The 18,526-nt window shown below is 39.6% G+C and overlaps 1 protein-coding gene across 1 annotated transcript in view; it reads left to right on the forward strand.

The window, feature by feature from the left end:
• Positions 1–18,245, forward strand: part of LOC126397131 (very low-density lipoprotein receptor-like) — a 34,382-nt gene extending 16,137 nt beyond the window's left edge. Inside the window, exons 8-14 of the mRNA XM_050055672.1 lie at positions 2,902–3,117; positions 4,268–4,386; positions 5,015–5,154; positions 7,120–7,261; positions 7,483–7,680; positions 10,937–11,097; positions 15,169–18,245. Coding sequence (XP_049911629.1) covers positions 2,902–3,117; positions 4,268–4,386; positions 5,015–5,154; positions 7,120–7,261; positions 7,483–7,680; positions 10,937–11,097; positions 15,169–15,204 — 1,012 coding nt within the window. The 3' untranslated portion in view covers positions 15,205–18,245. The remainder of the gene's footprint in view (positions 1–2,901; positions 3,118–4,267; positions 4,387–5,014; positions 5,155–7,119; positions 7,262–7,482; positions 7,681–10,936; positions 11,098–15,168) is intronic.
• The last annotated feature ends 281 nt before the right edge of the window (positions 18,246–18,526 follow it).

The raw sequence follows: 18,526 nt of genomic DNA on the forward strand, positions 1-18,526 counted from the left end.
GTACATGATATCTCCACAGGGGACATTTATTTACTTTGTTTATATTTTTTTGGTTAGTTTATTGGACATGGGCAATCAATATTAACCAACAGAAAAAATATGAATGAGCCGGAGTCTGATGTTCCTGGCCAGATGTTAAAAGGCCCCAAAAAGTGCATAAGACAACACATCTTATAAAATACATATACAGCACAATAAATATGCACATAATAGTACAATACACATCCACCAATAAAAAAGAAGTAAAAGAACAGGATTAACAGATCAAGACAAACAATGAGAAGAGAAGTAATATCCTGATAACTTGTTTGATTATAAATGAGCCACATGGACCAATAAAAGCACGGAAAAGTGTTTGAGCACTGGAATAAACTCCATTATTCTGACATTGTTATGAAAGATTTTGACCGACTGACAGCATTCCTTGTAGGCATCTAGGAAACACTCTGAACAGATGCCCAAACCTCCTCAGCTGGTCCCTAAATTTGAATTCCACTAGTCCATACCCATTGAGTGCACAGTTGCTAACGTACAGTTTCACATGGTGTGTGTTTGGGATACAGGTCATAGGAAATTGCAGATTAAATAGTCAAGTGAACCCATTAAGAAGAGCAATGTATTCAGACAGAGTTTTTGTGAATTTGATAGTACGATTGATTTATTGAAAGTACAGTAGATTGACCACGTCAGTGAGTAGAAAAATGTGGGACAGACAGAATGACTGACTGACAGAATGACACACTGACAGTTTCTGTGATTATGTACAGCATACCATACCATGACCTAGTCATACTAAAAATTAGAAAAAACCCCAAACATTGGTCCACAAGGGGAGCCACAGCGATCGGTCACATTTTAGCCATTTTTAAGCATTTTTCTGTTGTTATAGCGCCACCCAGTTGCCAATTAGAGTTACATTTCTCCAGTCACCTTGAGGCGTCCTGTTCTACATATCTACCAAGTTTAGTAAAAATCGATATGGCGGTTAGGCCTAGATAAGAAATTAGCTCTCTAGCTAAATGAGATATTACTGGTGATTCTGAAGGAGCACCGACAGGAGGGTGTATTTGTTTGGAGGTAGAGTTCAATTATCAAAAATCTCTCTCCAGATTTGCTGACTCTAACTTTAAATTGTTAAGATTAATGACTTCACTCCTCCCTCTATTATTCTGTCTGCGATACTGACGTATAAAAAGCTTTCAGACTAGGTATTTATCTCATCTTATAATCGGAGCTCCTACATACAAAGAATCAGGAACTCCTGTTTCTTTGTGCCTTATTGTACTCTTTATATGTGGCTGCTAATTGTTTTGTGATAAGAATTTAAAAGCTGTGTGGTAATCCTGCTAACAGAGTGTCTCTGACAACTTGAGATTAATCAAAGTGACATTACCAGAAGTTGTCTTTGTCATGACAAGTTGACATTAGATTTGTTTGGGGATGTCCTTATAATGACAACTTGACATTAACCAGGATGACATTACCAGAAGATGTCTTTATGTTACTGTCAAGTTGTCATAATGAGGACATCCCAAACAAATTTAATGTCAACTTGTCATGACAAAGACAACTTCTGGTAATGTCACTTTGATTAATGTCAAGTTGTCATAATCAAGACAACCCAAACAACGTCAACTTGTCATTACAAAAAACGAATGACACTTAATGACAGCAGTCATAAACATTTATGACATGTACATAATGTTTATGACAAGTTCATGACGTTGTCATGTCATAGTTATGACAGTGTCATGACTCATGTCACCCTTATGTAGATACCTTCAAGTAAAGAGTTACCGAAAGTGTTTATGTTCAAAGGATGAACGAGACACAGATTACAATCATCAGACACACCATAACGTCGGTCTGTCAACAGAAAATTAATCACTGACAGTTTTCACATTTGACGTCCCTGAGGCTGTTGTCCTGGTTTTGAATTTTATTTTTATTTTTTTAAACTTTTTTTCAGTTTAACAGAAAACATACCGTCCAACAAGACAAAAGGAGAGCAGGGGTGGGAAACCACAGTCAAAAACCAGGGTATAGAACAGGATAGTAGGAGAGTTCACACATCCATTAGGACTATTGTACACATGTAAGATGGAAGTATGTGCGTTATGCCCTCGCATGTTGACCATTGGGGCTAATAGAGCATCCTGAAACTCAAATTGTTTGTCAAAAATAAACAGTTCATCAATTAGTAAATTGATGCTTTTGATCCTCGCCAATTATCTATGTACGTCTTACCCGAGATGTTTAACACCACAGCCATGCTAACAGTTCTTGGAGTTTGTAAATGGGCACAGTGGGGCTTTGAGCTAAATGCTAATATTAACATGGTAATGTTTAGCAGGTATAATGTTTATCATGTCCACCATCTTAGTTTAGGGTGTTACCATGCTGAAATTTACCTGTTAGCACAAAGTACAGAAGCTGACGTCTTTTTGTTTTTTTCTAGGTTTATGTCCATAAATCAAAGTATTGCGCATTTAAATTTTTTACCTCATGAGAGCACTGGAGGAAAAGTCAGAGGATCACCAAAATCATCAGGCTTCATCCTCTGTCGAACATGAATATCTGTAGAAAATGTCATGTCAATCCATCCAGTAACCACTGAGAGATTTCAGTCCGGACCAAAGTGATGGCAGTGCTGAACAGACTGTTCATCCCTGGAGCCACTACCATAGTAGCACCAACCATAGTACTTGGGTTGCATTTTGCTCTGATTTTTCCTGCTTTGATAATGCTACTAGGAAGAGATGAATGAACCCACTGAAGGATGCAGCCTTGCATTGTCATAGTCGGGATTTGGATGGATTGGGTGAAACGTAACTTTGACTAAACACCATGTTTGTTGTATCAGTTATACACTGTGTTCCTTTCCCCCTCGATGTGTGTCAGGGTCTCCATGGATGGAAAACCACAGGATTCGGTGTTGTTGCTGAAAGTCCAAGATTCAGTGTCGGGCCTGGCGGTGGACTGGATCCACCACCTCCTCTACTGGACCAGTTTGGAGAGCGGGTCTGTTAACGTTGGCCTGCTGGACGGTTCAGCTCAGCGTCAGCTTATTACAGGACTGGACAAACCTTCTGCAGTGGCTGTGGATCCTCTCCAAGGGTAGGAGGACCTAGACGTTTACTATTTATGAGTGTACTCAAGTCAGCGGGACTATTTGAAGCTAGCTGTGATGATGTTGCGTCACAAGCTTCAAATGACAGATAATGTTTCATTGTTGAATACCCCAACGTATAACGCTTACACAGACGGTTCTTCAGGACTTTTATGGCATCATCAGACCACATGAGGGCCATATAGCAGAAACATAAGCATGTTTGTTTGACATGGCCAGAATACATTGGTAAAATCTAGATGTTTGTCCTAAAGATCTGCATGTGTGCCTCCTTTTTACCTTTTGAGTATTCAATGTGGAACCTGGAACTTTGGGTTAGCGCCACAAACAAATGATGGGAAGGCGCTTCCTCTCAAAGAGTTGATACAACAGATAATATTTGTTTTCAAAGCTGTTCCCCAGGTTTTTATTAGCATAACACCACTTAACGTAAGAGGTGGTTAAACACACAAATCTTATCTCCGCAAAGCGTAAACCTGGAGGAGATCATGTATTTGGTCGTGTGTGTATGTATTGTCTGTCTGCAGCTAATCACGCATACTACCAGAACCAATCAGCCTCATATCTTGTGTGCACATTTATGACTGTATGCTCAATGACCTCCTGTGGTCTCGGTGATTCACAATAGTTGAAAAACCTGTTTTTATTGACTGTTTTACACCATCATTGACTGCTGACTGCTGACCCCTCACTCCTCATAACCAGCTGGTAGGGGCTGCAAGTCATCAACAAAGTCAAATAGCAACGTTTATACAAGGCTGTGTCCTTGTTGCAGTGGCCAAAGATTCAATTCCAACCCATGGCCCTTTGCTGCATGTCATTCCCCCTCCTTCTCTCCCTTTTACACTATAGCTGTCCTATCAAATAAAGGCAAGAAGCCCCAAAAAATATCTTTTTAAAAGAACAAAAACAATGCCAGCTGTGCAATGAAGTTACCTGCACATTTTTCGGTTCAAATATTGCCTATTGTCTTTTTTCTCTCAATTTTACTCAGCTATCTTTTGGTCCCACTACATGGGTTTATGTTGGTGAAAGACATCGGAACTTACAGAAGAACATTTGAACACTGGATGAAGCAAGAATCTTGTCCCCCAAAACCACTGTTGTAATTCTCATCAGCTGCTTCTGTTCTCTCAGATTTCTCTTCTGGGCTCAGTGTGGCAACTCCCCAAAGATTGAGAGTGCTAGTTTGGACGGTTGGGACAGGAGAGCTCTGGTCACTTCCTCAATTCGTCACCCTGTTGCTCTCTCTCTGGGTATGTTCTCACATTGCACAGAGACAAAGATGGAGTGAGTTTGAACTTTCTGAAAGCAGGGTCTCTGAAGGTCCTTTTAAAAACTCTTCAAGCATCTTCAATTTTATTATTATTAGGCTTTCAAAGGCCTTGAATATTGTTAATTTTGAATTTGTGAGGTCTTAAGTGCCACAAACTCGTCTGCCTGTTGGCAAAATGTAGATTAACCTAACTCACTTTAATAGCCATATTCCCATATACAACCAACCTCTGCACAGGACAACATATACACTACTTACCTTTATACTTAACATGCAACACTTGAGTAAAAAATAGATTGTTGGTCCAAAAATTTGTGTTAAGTTTTGTTAGAAAATATTTTTGAAAAGGACTTCAAAAGTCTGATACCTGTAGACACCATGAGAAAGAGTTAAAATCTCATTCATAGTCGAATCTTGGTGGATTGTTTGGACTAGAAGAGAGAAGTTTAAAAAAGGGGGAAAACCTCAGCTTCCAATTTAAAATGGGAAGTGTGTGTGCATTGTGTGTGTATGTGCATTGTGTGTGCATTTCAGCAGAAGTCAGACAGTGTTGCTTAATGTTGCCACTCATTTTTGCGAGTCATACTTTCATGTGACCTTTTTCCTAGATATGCCTCGTCAGCTGCTGTACTGGGTGGATCGGGGAATGAGAAGCATCTCCAGAGTAAATTTGGACGGCCGTCACCGTAAAACAGTGATAGAGTCGAATGGTTATCTGGACCGTCCATTTGGACTGGCTGTGTTCGAGGTAAATAAAAAAATAAGAAAATAAAAACATTTCAAATTCCATGAGGCCTGCATGTAAAATTGACCAGTGATGCTGGCAAATGAAACTTGCATTTACCTCAAAGATTTGCTGTCTTTCAAATAAAGGGGTTTCACGACAACCCCACAGTCAGTCTGGGACAAAAAGTTTGCTGATCTGGCAGGTAGTCGGAGCGGTCAGCTGGCTGACTTTGAGTTGCTTCAGCTGCTAACTGAAGGTCCGTCTCCGGAGCTGCTGCCTGCTCTCCTCCCAGCAAAATGGTCTCCTAGCAGCAGGGACTGAGGCGCAGGGAAAACCTCAGCGTGGGTGGTCTGATCCCGGACCGCTTTGACTACCTGCCAGATGAGCAAACTTAGAGGATAATAATAATAATAATAATGCATACATTACATTAAAATAAAAATAAAAAGAAGAAAGGAAAAATATCTATTTTAAAGATAAAAATAGCAAATAGGGTATAAGGACTATGACCCAGTAGATGTGCTTTGTCAGTAAGGGAAGCCCAGGCACCAATGTTTGACTGTGGCATCTCCATATATATTATATCCAATAGGGATTGTAGACATTGATTTTGGGAGAGAGAATAAGGAGGCTGCCAGCAAACTGCTGACATTTTCTTTGCTGCTGTAAGGCCAACAAGAAGTGCAAGCTCCTGATAAGACAAGAGATCTAAAGAGGAGGTATCTTTCAATAGGAGACAACATGGCACTTGAATATTAAGTAAATCGGTTGAGGCTGCAGATACCATTTTCCAAAAACATACTACCCAGAGCAAGTCCAATATATGCGCAGAAAAGACCCTGTGTCACCATTAGGGCAAAGCTTGTGCCCCGATCAGAAAACTTTCTGTTGCTGCCGTCAAACAGGTAAGACCTGGCGCTGCTGCTGGCCATCAGCCTTCTGTGACCCTGGTGCTAAGGTTAGCATTGGCTGAATTAAAGTTAAAAAACAAACTGTTTTCTTGTTTCTGCCACTGTCTGTTTTGGTTTTGCATCTATAATTTAGAGGAGGACCAGAGTTCTGCGAATCTGTATTCAATTCAGCAAACAGATGTGTCTCATCAAACTGAAACTGAATCCTGAGAATTGAATGTGGAAGTACACATGTACAGTGGTGTGAAAAAGTGTTTGCCCCCTTCCTCATTTCTAAAGTGTTTCCCACACTTAAATGTTTCAGATCATCAAACAAATTTAAACATTAGTCAAAGATAACACAAGTTGGGGCGTCAGTGGCTTAGTGGTAGAGCAGGCGCCCCATGCACAAGGCCGTTGCCGCAGCGGCCCAGGTTCGAGTCCAGCCTGCAGCCCTTTGCTGCATGTCTCTCCCTCTCTCTCTCCCCCCTTCATGCTTCACTGTCCTGTCGATTAAAGGCAAAATATGCCCAAAAAAAATCTTTAAAAAAAAAAAGAAAAGATAACACAAGTAAACACAAAATGCAGTTTTTAAATGAAGGGTTTTATTAATGAGGAAGAAAAAAATCCAAAGCTACATGGCCCTGTGTGAAAAAGTGTTTGCCCCCTAAACCTAATAACTGGTTGGGCCACCCTTAGCAGCAACTACTGCAATCAATCATATGGTCATCTCTCTCTCTATATATATAACAAATTTAATTCCACCCATCATTTTTCTTGCCTGCGTACTAGTTGTAACTTGAAAATGCTCCTGTATTTGTATCTACCTCTACAACTCTATACAAATTCACATACACACATACTGTGGTACATACATACATACATACTGTATGTATGTGCGTATGTACCGCATATGTATATGTATATATATATATATATGTGTATATATATATAGATGTAATCGATAAGTACATTTTTTCCAGTGCGTGTTACATTCCTCAATTTCCTGTTTGTGAGGATAGTTTTCTAAACTCGACCTCCAGCTGATGCTCTAATTTTTGCAATTAAACCCGTTCTGTTGTCAATTCTGCTTCAGGGTTTTGTGTATTGGAGTGAAGAAGTGACGCGATCCATCTGTCGAGCCAACAAACACAACGGTGGTGACTTCCAAGTACTCCTGTCAAACGTCACTTCACCGGGTGGTGTGGTTATCATTCAGCCTGTTCTCCAACCAAAGGGTATGACCAGTGAAATAAATTTAACATATGCTGTATGTCTGTGTGGTGATTTGGGGGTCTAAAGTTGTGTTTTGGTAAGAAGGTCAGGGGTTCCTTCAAGTGTAGACTGAGAAAAATGGATACCCAGTTGGAGCTGCTGGCCTTTGACCTTTTCATCACAGTAATGCCACCTTGCAGTCGTCGATTCCTCTCACCTGATTGTACTTTCGCCTTGTTCTTAGGGCCATCTGTATGCGGACATACCAGGACAGTGTGCCAGCACGAGTGCGTAGTCAACCTGCTGTCTAAGAGTCCAGAGTTCAGCTGCACTCCTCCAGAAAAAGAACAAAAAAAATCTCAAGAAATTCCTGCCATTTCCCGCAGAGTTCCTGCACCAAGTGTATCTGACCCTGCGTTTGCTGGGATCATCTCTGTTATCAGTAAGAAACTTTTTATCTCCTAAAATGGCACAGAAAGGCACTATTGTTAAAAATAGCCAATGTTTTTGTCACACAGCGAGGGTAGATACAAGTCTGCCAAATGAAATGATGAAACAAAAATGTAGGGGCGCTTTGGCGTTTGTTACTGGCGCATTTTTGCTGTAACCATGACTCATAATCAAATATTGATTGTAGAAGATAAATAGACAGAGGATATCAACGTGACGCCGCCACACACTGAAGTTGACATGGTCACACCCTGTTGAGTCATGAACATGCAACAGTCAGCTTCTGTTATCATGAATTCTCATGGGTAAAGGGTTGTTGAGTAACTGCTTCCACATACAGATTTTTTAAGAACTCAGGCACATTTATAAAGACCATGATAATTTATGCTTATTTTCAGGTCCATACTTGTATTTTGGGTTTCATCTAGAACATTTTTACCTGCTTCAATGTTCAAGAAACACTTTATTTTCCTCATGCTGTCTGTGTAGTAACACCTAATGTAATGCTCTGTCTTAGCTGGGTGTGGGTCTCCCACATTTGCGCTCAGCATCTCCTCATCATCATTGCAGCCAGGAATGACTGTACTGGCACGTTTTACATCTATAGACCGTTTCACAGGAATTGCTTTGCTAGGCAACAGCTTGAGTCCATATTTACTTCCTGTCAGTTGATGCTATTCACATAGGCAGAATCCAAGAATGTGTCTCAATTCAGGGGCTGCAGCCTTCGAAGGCTGCATTTGAAGACCGATCGGCGAAACCCAGGCTGTCCCATTTGGAAGGTCCCTTTTTTAAATGCGGCCGAGAAATGCGGCCCTCTTTCCCAGAATTTGGAGGATGCCACAGATGAATCCTTCGTGGCCCAGCAGGCTCACAATATGCATTGCGTGCTGGTGACAATCTTAATTTAATAAGTTTACCTGAATACAGTCCTCCATCAGCCTGAAATATATCAAACAGCGGCGTCTCCAACGGTTTATCATCACAAGTATTAAATAACAAATATATATAATAACTCTGGGTCCATGATTTAGGGCTAACTAACTTACTAGCTGATGCCTTCTTTTGTCAAGTACAGCTGGTTGCTAGGTAACAGGAAAGCCAATAGGTCGGGGCGAGAACAACTGGTGGTACAACCAGGAAATCCTCCGCAGACCAGACCATTTGGTTTTGCTGATGTGGTCTTCAAAGGATGTGGCCGATGTCGATTGCGAAGGCCGTGTCCTTCTAAGGCTGCAGCCTTCTAATTGAGACACAGCTCAGATGAGTAGGCACTGTTCATCAACTTATATGACATAGTTATTAATATGACAGCAGCGATAGTTGATCGTTGCCACGGCAGTGCATAAAACAGTCTCGAGTGCTGTCTATCAGCCGCTTGCCGTCTCTGCCCTCACAGACTTTATGTGATGACAGTAAATGCATCACACTACCTACAACTGAAGTCTGCGAGGGCTCAGTCCACAAGTCCAGAGGGTGGACATTTGGATTCAGTTACACTGTAAAACATTCCAACAGGAAATAGAAAGGGACCCATCTTACTATATAATGACAAAAACTCTGTCTGTCTGTGTGTCTGTTCCACGTTTTTCTCCTCACTGACTTGGTCAATCCATGTGAAATTTGGCACAGTGGTAGAGGGTGATGGGAAGATGCGAATGAAGCAATATTACATCAGTTGGCCAAAGGGGGCGCTATAGCAACCGATTGACATTGCAAACTTTGAATGGGCATATCTCATGCCCCGTATGTCGTAGAGACATGACACTTTGCACAGAGATGCCTCTCCTCATGAGGAACAAATTTGCCTCAAGAACCCATAACTTCTGGTTTGTATAGTTTTTCCGCCATTTTGAATTTTTTGAAAAACCCTTAAAATCGATCTCTTCCTAGGAAGTTTGACCGATCTGCATGAAACTCTGTGAACATAATCTAGGGAGCAATATCTAAAGTTCCCTCTTGGCAAAAGTTGAAAAACTTACTAAAANGAAAAATGCTTAAAAATGGCTAAAATGCGACCGATCACTGTGGCTCCCCCTGTGGCCGAATGTTTGGGGTTTTTTTCTAATTTTTGGTATGACTAAGTCATGGTATGGTATGCTGTACATAATCACAGAAACTATTTATTTGAGACGAATAAACAACACAAATATTTTGCATCAAAATCATTCATACTGGCAGCGATTGCATTCTCTGTCTGTATGATGTTGTGATGTGACGTTTGTTCTGCTGTTCTGTTGTTCTAATTTTTGGTATGACTAAGTCATGGTATGGTATGCTGTACTCAGTGGGTATGGACTAGTTTAGAGTGTTTATGTTTGAATTTTGACACTCTATCACAACCTCACATAGGTCCTAACAGCTCAATGAAAAGCACAGTGTCTGAATATGGACTGTTAATTCTCTGCAGACTGAGTGTCTTGATACTTTTATAGCACCTTTATCTGCTTTATATCAAAAAAGACATGAAAATTGGACTTTTTACAATACGGGACCTTTAAAATATTATACCATGTTATACTAATATGTCAATATGTTACAGATTTTTTGCGTCATATTCTGTATTTATATTAAATCTCTATTACTACAGACAGACACCAAGTGCCATGACTTAATCATATGATCAGTCTGGTCCACACTGTTAACACAGACCTGCTGACTCTGCTGCTATTATATTATATCTCACACTGCTGTCACTTTAAACACACCACTGTCACTTTACCTGCAGTTTTTGTCTCCTCATGCTCTGTGTAGTTTTCTAATTTGTAGTTTTATTATTATTTTAGTTTTCCATGTACCCATTATAGTTTATTTCTTTTTCTTTAAGTGTTTATTCAAATGTCTTGTATGTGCACATACTATACATACTGTAAATAAGAGGAGCAATGGTTGCAAAAGCTGCCTCATTCAACAGTCTACAAATGTAAATAAAACATGGTGTTTACATTACAAGTCTGTCCACAAACAAACACAGTCCTTAAGATTTTAAAATTTTAAAATAGGACCAGTCTGTGTGTCTTCAGGCTTTTTTTAGTGTGTCAATACGTCCTTGGTTTCAAGCTACATGTGTGTTTACTTACCAAGTTTATCATGTAAAGTGTCTTTGAGTAGCTAGAGAGGCAATAATGTGTTATCATTATTCTATTTATTTGTCAGGAAAATGTATCCTAAATGTCTGACAGCTTCTAATGAATCATTGGTGATTCTGATGGACTTAACATATTCACATGTGCGTGTGTGTTTCCCAGTGTTTCTCAGTGTGCTGGTGGTGGGAATGGCTCTGTGGTGGTGGAGAGAGGAGTTCAGTACGTCCAGGTCTCTCACTGAGCAGAGCTTCTCCCTCAAAGAGTCCCAGGACCCACTCATCATCCAGGAGCCGCACGTGGGTCCAAACATATGTCTCGTCAAGGCAAGAAACACACACATTTAAAAAAAAAAAAAAAAAAAAAAAGCAGTCACAGACACCCTCATTCACCTGCAGAGAGAAGATACCATTCATTCAGCTGCACATGTGTACGCTTGAGATATATATATATATATATATATAACGGTTTTAAAGAGGTGTAGATTTTTCACGTCATGGTTATTTTGGAGGCTGTGTTTATGATGTGGCAAACTTTAGACAGAACACAACCAGCACATTTAACGATGAGAGAAGAAGAGCTCATGATGATGTTTCTAGAATGTCTTTGCTTTCAAAGACCCTGAAAACATATTGTCTCAGCCAGCTTCTTACTATGACACTAAACTTTTTGTCAAAGTTGAAACAGTTATTTAACATGAGAGAATCACACCTCACCTACACAGCTGAGATGAAGCAGGTGACTTGAGTTTAAGTGTGTAAGTCAAAGTGAAAGTTTACAGTGTATTTAGCTTCAGTAATGTGACAGGCTACATGTGGACAGGGTTTAGTTTATGAGAGACGTTTAAATTAAATCCTTGACATGTGATTGGATTAGACAGGTGGAGGCAGGTCAAAGTTTTTGCCAGCTGATATCTAAACATACATAATGCTCTACAAGCTGAACACTAGCTAATGGTAAAGTGCGAGTAATTAAAAATATTTCCATTTTTCATTTAATGTAAAAATTATCTTTCTTTTTCATACATATTTAGCATCTCACAAGAGAAGTGAATAATCAACACATGGAGACAGGATTGAAACTTGGAATAATGTCTTGTATATGACATTTAACTGTGTTATTATATTCTTAATAATGCCCAGTGGTGCTGATTGTTGGACACTGATGACTCTCTAATATTGTAGGGACATATGTAAGTTTTCAGGGGTGCTAAGAAACATTCTGAGGGAAACTCAAAGTAGACAAATGTATAGCTTTTGAACTTTGGCACAAACAATATTTGATATAGGCAATTTTCTGACAGTGTTATTGAATGAGCAGTCTGTAGAATCCCATCCTGGTTAAAACCAGTGCAGTTATCCCAGTCAGAGGCAGAAAGTCTGCTGTTTTCATCCTTCTATGCTGTAAGGGTTAATGTTAGTGTGGCCATTCTTTCTGCCACAGTGCTTAAAGGGATAGTTCAGATGTTTTGAAGTGGGGTTTATGAGGTACTTATCCAGTGTATTACCTACTGAAGTACAGTAGATGGCAGTCGGAGTGCCCCCACTTTGGAGAAGCAGGCAGGAGTACCGCCACAGAAGCGATGCAATGTACTGCCGTAGACGAGGGCAGCAGCAAAACATATTAGCCACCTATAAAAATAAGGCCCACCAAAAAAATATAGAGATACTGTATATCTGTGTAGGAGGGTTTTTTAAGGTGGCTAAAATCTACTTTACTGCTGCCCTCATTCACAACAGTAGGTACTCCTGCCTGCCCCAAACTGGGCACATACAGGCCACCATCTACTGTGTGTTATACACTGACTATGGTTAAGTAGGCTACCTCACACAACCCACTTTAAAAAGTCTGTGCCTTTTTATCAAATGCTGCTGCTCCCACAGCCACAGGATCCACAGGTGTTTCCTCCCCAGGAAGTGATGCTTTTCCCAGTTTTTTGAGTCGGCAGTTCCTCCACTGTGACCATGCTGAGAGTCAAACATCATTCTCAAAATCTGTTAAACATGACAGAGATTACATGAAACGGTTGTAAATGAGACTTAACAGAGCAGTCAGTGCTGTTTCATTTTTCACACGTTTTCAAAAGACAAAATGTTGCTTTTTGGGTTCACTGCTTCCTACTTAAACAAGCCAAAAAAAACTCACATTTCAGTAATGACATGAAGCCGTAGAGGAGCTGGAGGACTGCAGGTTCAGGAACAGCAACAACAACTGCAGAAAAATCTGAGACATCCATCAGTCAGGCAAAGATAAGCCTGAACATAAAACCTTTAGTGCTGTAATATGTTCTTAATGAAAGAAAACATTTCAAAAGCACCACCAAAACACTCCAGAAACTAAATGAAATTAGTTTTTGACACCTAAAAGAAGACTTAGAGTCAACAGCCATGCTAACACTGGGTCACCATAGTAGGAAGAATCCATAATCTGGCAACCATGACATGTACAAAATTGTGTCCCAAACCTGCTGGTGGCACTCGAGGGAAGATCAGTTACCAAAGTCATGAGGCACCTACGAGGCAAAATCAGTTGTCTGTTTAAAAACAAAAACAAAAAAAAAGAAACGTCAGGCAATCATCCAGAAATTGTCAATATATTTCAGTAAAAACCAGAAATATCAACCTGTCAGTGGGTCACCAACATCAGTAGTTTTGTCCTCTGGAGAACATGAATGTCTTCAAATTTCATGGTGATCCAGCGAATAGTTAATGAGAACTTTTAGACCAAAGTTGCGGACGGACAGACTGACATTGCTTCTGGCATGGCTGAAAATGTCTGTTTCTGGAGTGGAGTCAGTTTACTAGAGTTGGTGAGACAACATCACTGTAGCCAGTGACCCCTACTTTTCCTCTCTTCCTGTCCTCTTTCACATTTCCTGCCTTTGTCTCCTCAAGGGAAGCTTCTGTCAGCAGAGGAGGAGGGGTGAAATGTTTGGAGATGCACTGACTGTGTCAAGCTTTTAAAATGATATTCAGGGGTCTCGTGTGCTTATATAGGTTGAGGTCATTGTGAGAAGTGCTGAATCTTCCTCCGTCAAGTCTAATTGACACAAACTTGCTGTGTAAATGCAGCTGTATTCACAAGGAACAATGATCAACTGAACTGTAACTGCTACATAACTTATATAAGTTGGATGTTTGTAATGACGGAATATTTCAAAGGGGATCATATGTTGTTTATTGGTAATTAGAAAATGATTGCTAGGAGAAAATGACTGGTCGATTGTAGTTCAGTAAATGATAAGAAGTAGAAGTTGTAATACAGAAATGTCATAGGTGAAGTGCTGGTACATGATAACTAATTCATTGTCATATTTCAAGTCATATTTTAATTAAAACAAAAAAACAAAATGCAAGTTCCCGCTTTTTAAATGTGAACAGTTAAAATGTTAAGATCCCTTTTGTTTAAACAGAAACAGTGTCAAAATCACTGTCACCAAACCCATCAGACTCCATTTAAATAAACAGTAATTGTAGCGTGTATAGAGGCAACACACTTTGACATCTGACTTGGTCAGTTAAGGGATTATTTCAACCAAACCAGAGGTAGTCATTATTGGAACATTAAAAAGACTGACGAACCAAAATGGTTTTTGTAAGTTTTATTTTGTTTTTATCAACTTTGAGTGAACTTTGTTTTACGAGGCAAAAATTACCATTTATTTGAGTCTAGCGGGTTTTCACGGCTGTTTCTGGTTAAACAAAAAGAATCCTACTCTTGAACCAAAAAGTCCATCTCTGTCGAGCATGTCAGTACCTGTTGTACTCATAAGTCTTTTAGACATGGTACAAATGGTAAAATAAGGGTCCAGGTTAAAAAATACGGAACTTAACCTTTAAGATGTCACTATGAAAATGTGATGAGCATTTGTTATTTTTGGCTGCATTTTTATTTTATTTTATTTTTTGTTTCATTTAATTTAATTTCATTTTTATTTTACTTTATTTTATTTTTATTTTATGTTATATTATTCATTTATTTATTGCATATTTTTTGTAATTGTTTGTAAAAAATAAATAAATAAATAAATAATAATGTAAATTTACTGTTAAATTTTTGGTAAGTGTTGTGTTAGTGGTTTATTTTTTAACTGTAAAATGAATGCCCAATTCAGAACATATTGTGATCACCACTCTTAAGTAATTTTACTCAGCAAAACTGGATTATATGTTATCTGATGACTAAACTCACAAATATAAACACTGTAGTAACTTCAAAAAGCCGATATCAGTTGGACTTTATCTTAATTAGCTTCGTTTGATTGAAATGTCTCACAGTTTTTGTTTGAAAAGCACTCTGTAGCATCCCAGATAAACACAACTTGACTGGCACCCATCAGGTCAGAGGCTTATTGTGGTGCAGTATGTCAACTAAGCCGTGTGTTTTTCTGCTGCCAGGAAACTCTGCTTAAGCTGGACTTGGACGGTGAATGAAGAAGGTGCGACACAGATGGCCATGTGATGACCGGGCTTCACCTGGTGCTGTCTCACCCCCACAGTGACCTCAGGGCTGACAGGAGGACAAGACAACAAACTCAGCTCAGCAGCCTGTCGTGTCCCAACTCCCTCTGCAGGTTAAAATCCCTCTAGACATGACCCGGTGGTAAATATCAGAGTTCAGACGGGGAAAAGGCTTTACCAACAGTAACTTCTGTTTTCAAGAAGTGTAACTTTCAGCCCTCGTGGCGTCAGAATTCCTGTTTGTTGTTGATGATGATGTTTGTTTATATTGTATTGAACAAGCGTAGCTTTGAATCTCAGCATGGATGAACTCGTATATTTTGCCTTATTTTCCAAACCACATTATCAAGCATTTTCCTCAGCAGGATACGAGTTAGAACTGTAGGTCAGCGGAAATGTCATCTGTTTAACAATTAGTTGATTAATTGCTTAGTCGATCGACAGAAAGTTAATTAGCAACTTTTGATAATTGATTTATCATTTGTCAAAATGACAAACATTCTGCTTTTATTTTTCCTCTATGACTGTAAACTAAATATATCTGGGTTTGTGACAGATGATGAGACAAAACGAGCACTTAGGAGTTTTTTTCCACTACTTTCAGTAATTTTACAGACCAAACGATTAATCGATTGATTGAAAATAATAACTGTAGATTTTTAATTTATTGTGTAGTTGTACTTTCTCTCTCAATGTTGATTTCATCTTATTACAATCAAAACAGTACTTTTGCATTATCAGTGATGGTTTTTACTCTCTGTAACATCAGCTGGTGTTCCACTGGTTTGTTCATGGCCTTCAGGCATGTCACACTCAGTGGCAGTGAGAGAGATGCATTACTGCATTGTCAATTCAAGCTTTGTTCAAATAGCAGTTTTAAAAAATATTTTAAAACCTCTATTTGCATCAGTCATCTCAAATACACACTGATTTACAACTTTACAGCCGGTATTCTACCAACTAACAATGTCAAAGATGCAACATTTCACTTGAGAGAGAGATGAAAAAACTTGAAGTTCTAAAATATGCAGATAGAGTGGAGTAAGTTGAGCCGATCACAAGCAGACAGAGAAGTTTGGTGACTCTGGACTGTGAGAGGAACTTCACTCTTCTTCACCTCTACAGGCTTGTGCTGTCTGATTGGTTGAGAAGTGTGAACCTGTTCTTGCCACAGTCTGGCGATCTCCTTCTCTCCCCACTCCTCCTCTTGTCTCCTTTCCTCCTCCATGAACATACCGAAAGCCTCCTTGTCACTGACCAGCTACTTGTTCTCTTGCCGCTCCCGGGCCCGACGCTGCATCGACAGCTCAAAAGCCTCCACAGCCACTGTAGCCCGACACTCTTTTTTTGGCAGGAAAGGCTCTTTATGAGTGACTGTGTTGGGTCTGGCTTTGAATCCTGCTGCTTCCTCCCATTTCTGTTCTTCTGTCATCTTCTGTTCCCAGCATCTGCTCCTCACAGCTCCTCGTTCATCCAAGAGCAGTCGGAACAGCTCAGGCTTTGTGGGCTCTAGTGTCCCCTTCTCATGGAGAAGTCTGGCAGTGTCTGGGTCATGAAATGTGGTACCTCTTCATTTCTTTTCCACCTCCAGCCTCTTGTCTTTCAGTGCCATCCTTTCTCGTTCCCTCTCTTCAAAGGAAAAGGGACAGACTTCCACGTGGTGGTTCTGTGGTTGTCGGGGCTGGATAGGGAGGTCATTGATGGGTCTTTGATTTATGAGGGCCGTGTTACTCCAGACAAACTCCCCTTAAGGGCAAAAGCTGAAGGTGTTGCACAACTTTGTTCTCTGGCAAACCCACCACGCCTTCCAGGATCTTTTTGGGCAAAGGCTGAGCTTTAAAGTTATTCAAAGAACAGTTTAATCAGAAAACGTCCCATCAGAAAATTTCCCTTTCTTGCCAAGAGTCAGATGAGAAGATGAATACCACTCTCAGACAATTAGAGTTGTATCGATTTTCTCATCTAATTCTCTGTAATAAAGTGAATAAGCAGGTTTACTAAGATGTCTAAATATTCCTTTTAATACTCCCAAAACTAATCGGTCTGAAAAAGGGAAACATTTTTAAACGTGTGACTTGTTGGTGGCACTCTGAGAAAAAGTCAGTGGATCACCAAGTTAAGTCAAAGTCCGTAGGGTTCATCCTCTGAGGCCCTTGAATGTCTGTACAAAATCTCATGGTGATGCCGATCGAATGACATTGTAGTCCTGAGACTGTTGAATGTTACCTTTTTTCAGACCAGTTTTGGGAGCTTTGATTCAGTATTTTCCTTCTTATAGTCTGTTATCCTGTCCCTTACTTTACCCACAGTAAATATAGAACAGGATGTGCACACAACTACCTGTTACATGTACTGTACATATCATAAGATTATTGCACCAATTCAGTGTCTTTATACTGTTTAAAAGTTCATTTAAAGTGGCCTTTTAGAGTTTAATCAATGGATCAATACGGTAAGTTTGATTCTCACAGGGACATCTGCAATAAACACGTGGAATTGTGGCATTGTAGCATCATTTTTAATTAAATCATCTATTAAATAACTATAAGGTGCAGATGTCCTCATTGTTAGACTTACACTTTTTACTGAATATTAAATATTAAACTTCTACTGTTTGTTGACTCCATCAGCAAAAGGAGATGCAGCACAATCTAGATTTACCCTCTTTTTTTTCTCCTTGAATGTTGGAAGAAATGATCTGACGCTTCATTGGGAACAAGTGTTTTGATTGTCCTGCCTTGTTTGAATCCTTTTCTTTTTTTGCGGTGAGGGGTGGGATTTTGTTATTTCAGTGTCAAAGAATAACAAAATTGGATCTGTTGGATTGAAAAACCCATCAGCATTAATTGGGAGATGATTCTGTAAGTGTGCTCAAACTGCTGAGTTGTGTGGTTGGTATTTATTTTTAAGGAAGGGTTTTATTTATTTTGGGCTGCATTGTAGTAAGCGTGGTACTGTATGTGCAACATGCATCAAGTCTGTAAATGATTCAAATAAAGTATTTTGTTTTCCTACATATGTATGTGGCCATAATTCATTATTACAGATTGAGTCCTCGCCTCTCTGCATCTGAGACTATGAAATTTCAGCACGTCACATTAACAGGAGCAGAAGTCTGTAGTTTATTAACCACTGTGTAAACATGATTACCTGAGTGACAGAGCAAACGCGGTGCGTTACGTGCTTCAGCACGCGGAAATAATCTGGATCTTTATCAGTTTTCATTTCTGAGACTTAATGCAGCGGGTTGTCTTTGATTAAAGGGCCACTGTGTAATATATATAGAGAGAGAGAG

The sequence above is a fragment of the Epinephelus moara genome, chromosome 10, assembly GCF_006386435.1.
Source record: "Epinephelus moara isolate mb chromosome 10, YSFRI_EMoa_1.0, whole genome shotgun sequence".
NCBI classification, from domain to species: Eukaryota; Metazoa; Chordata; class Actinopteri; order Perciformes; family Serranidae; genus Epinephelus; species Epinephelus moara.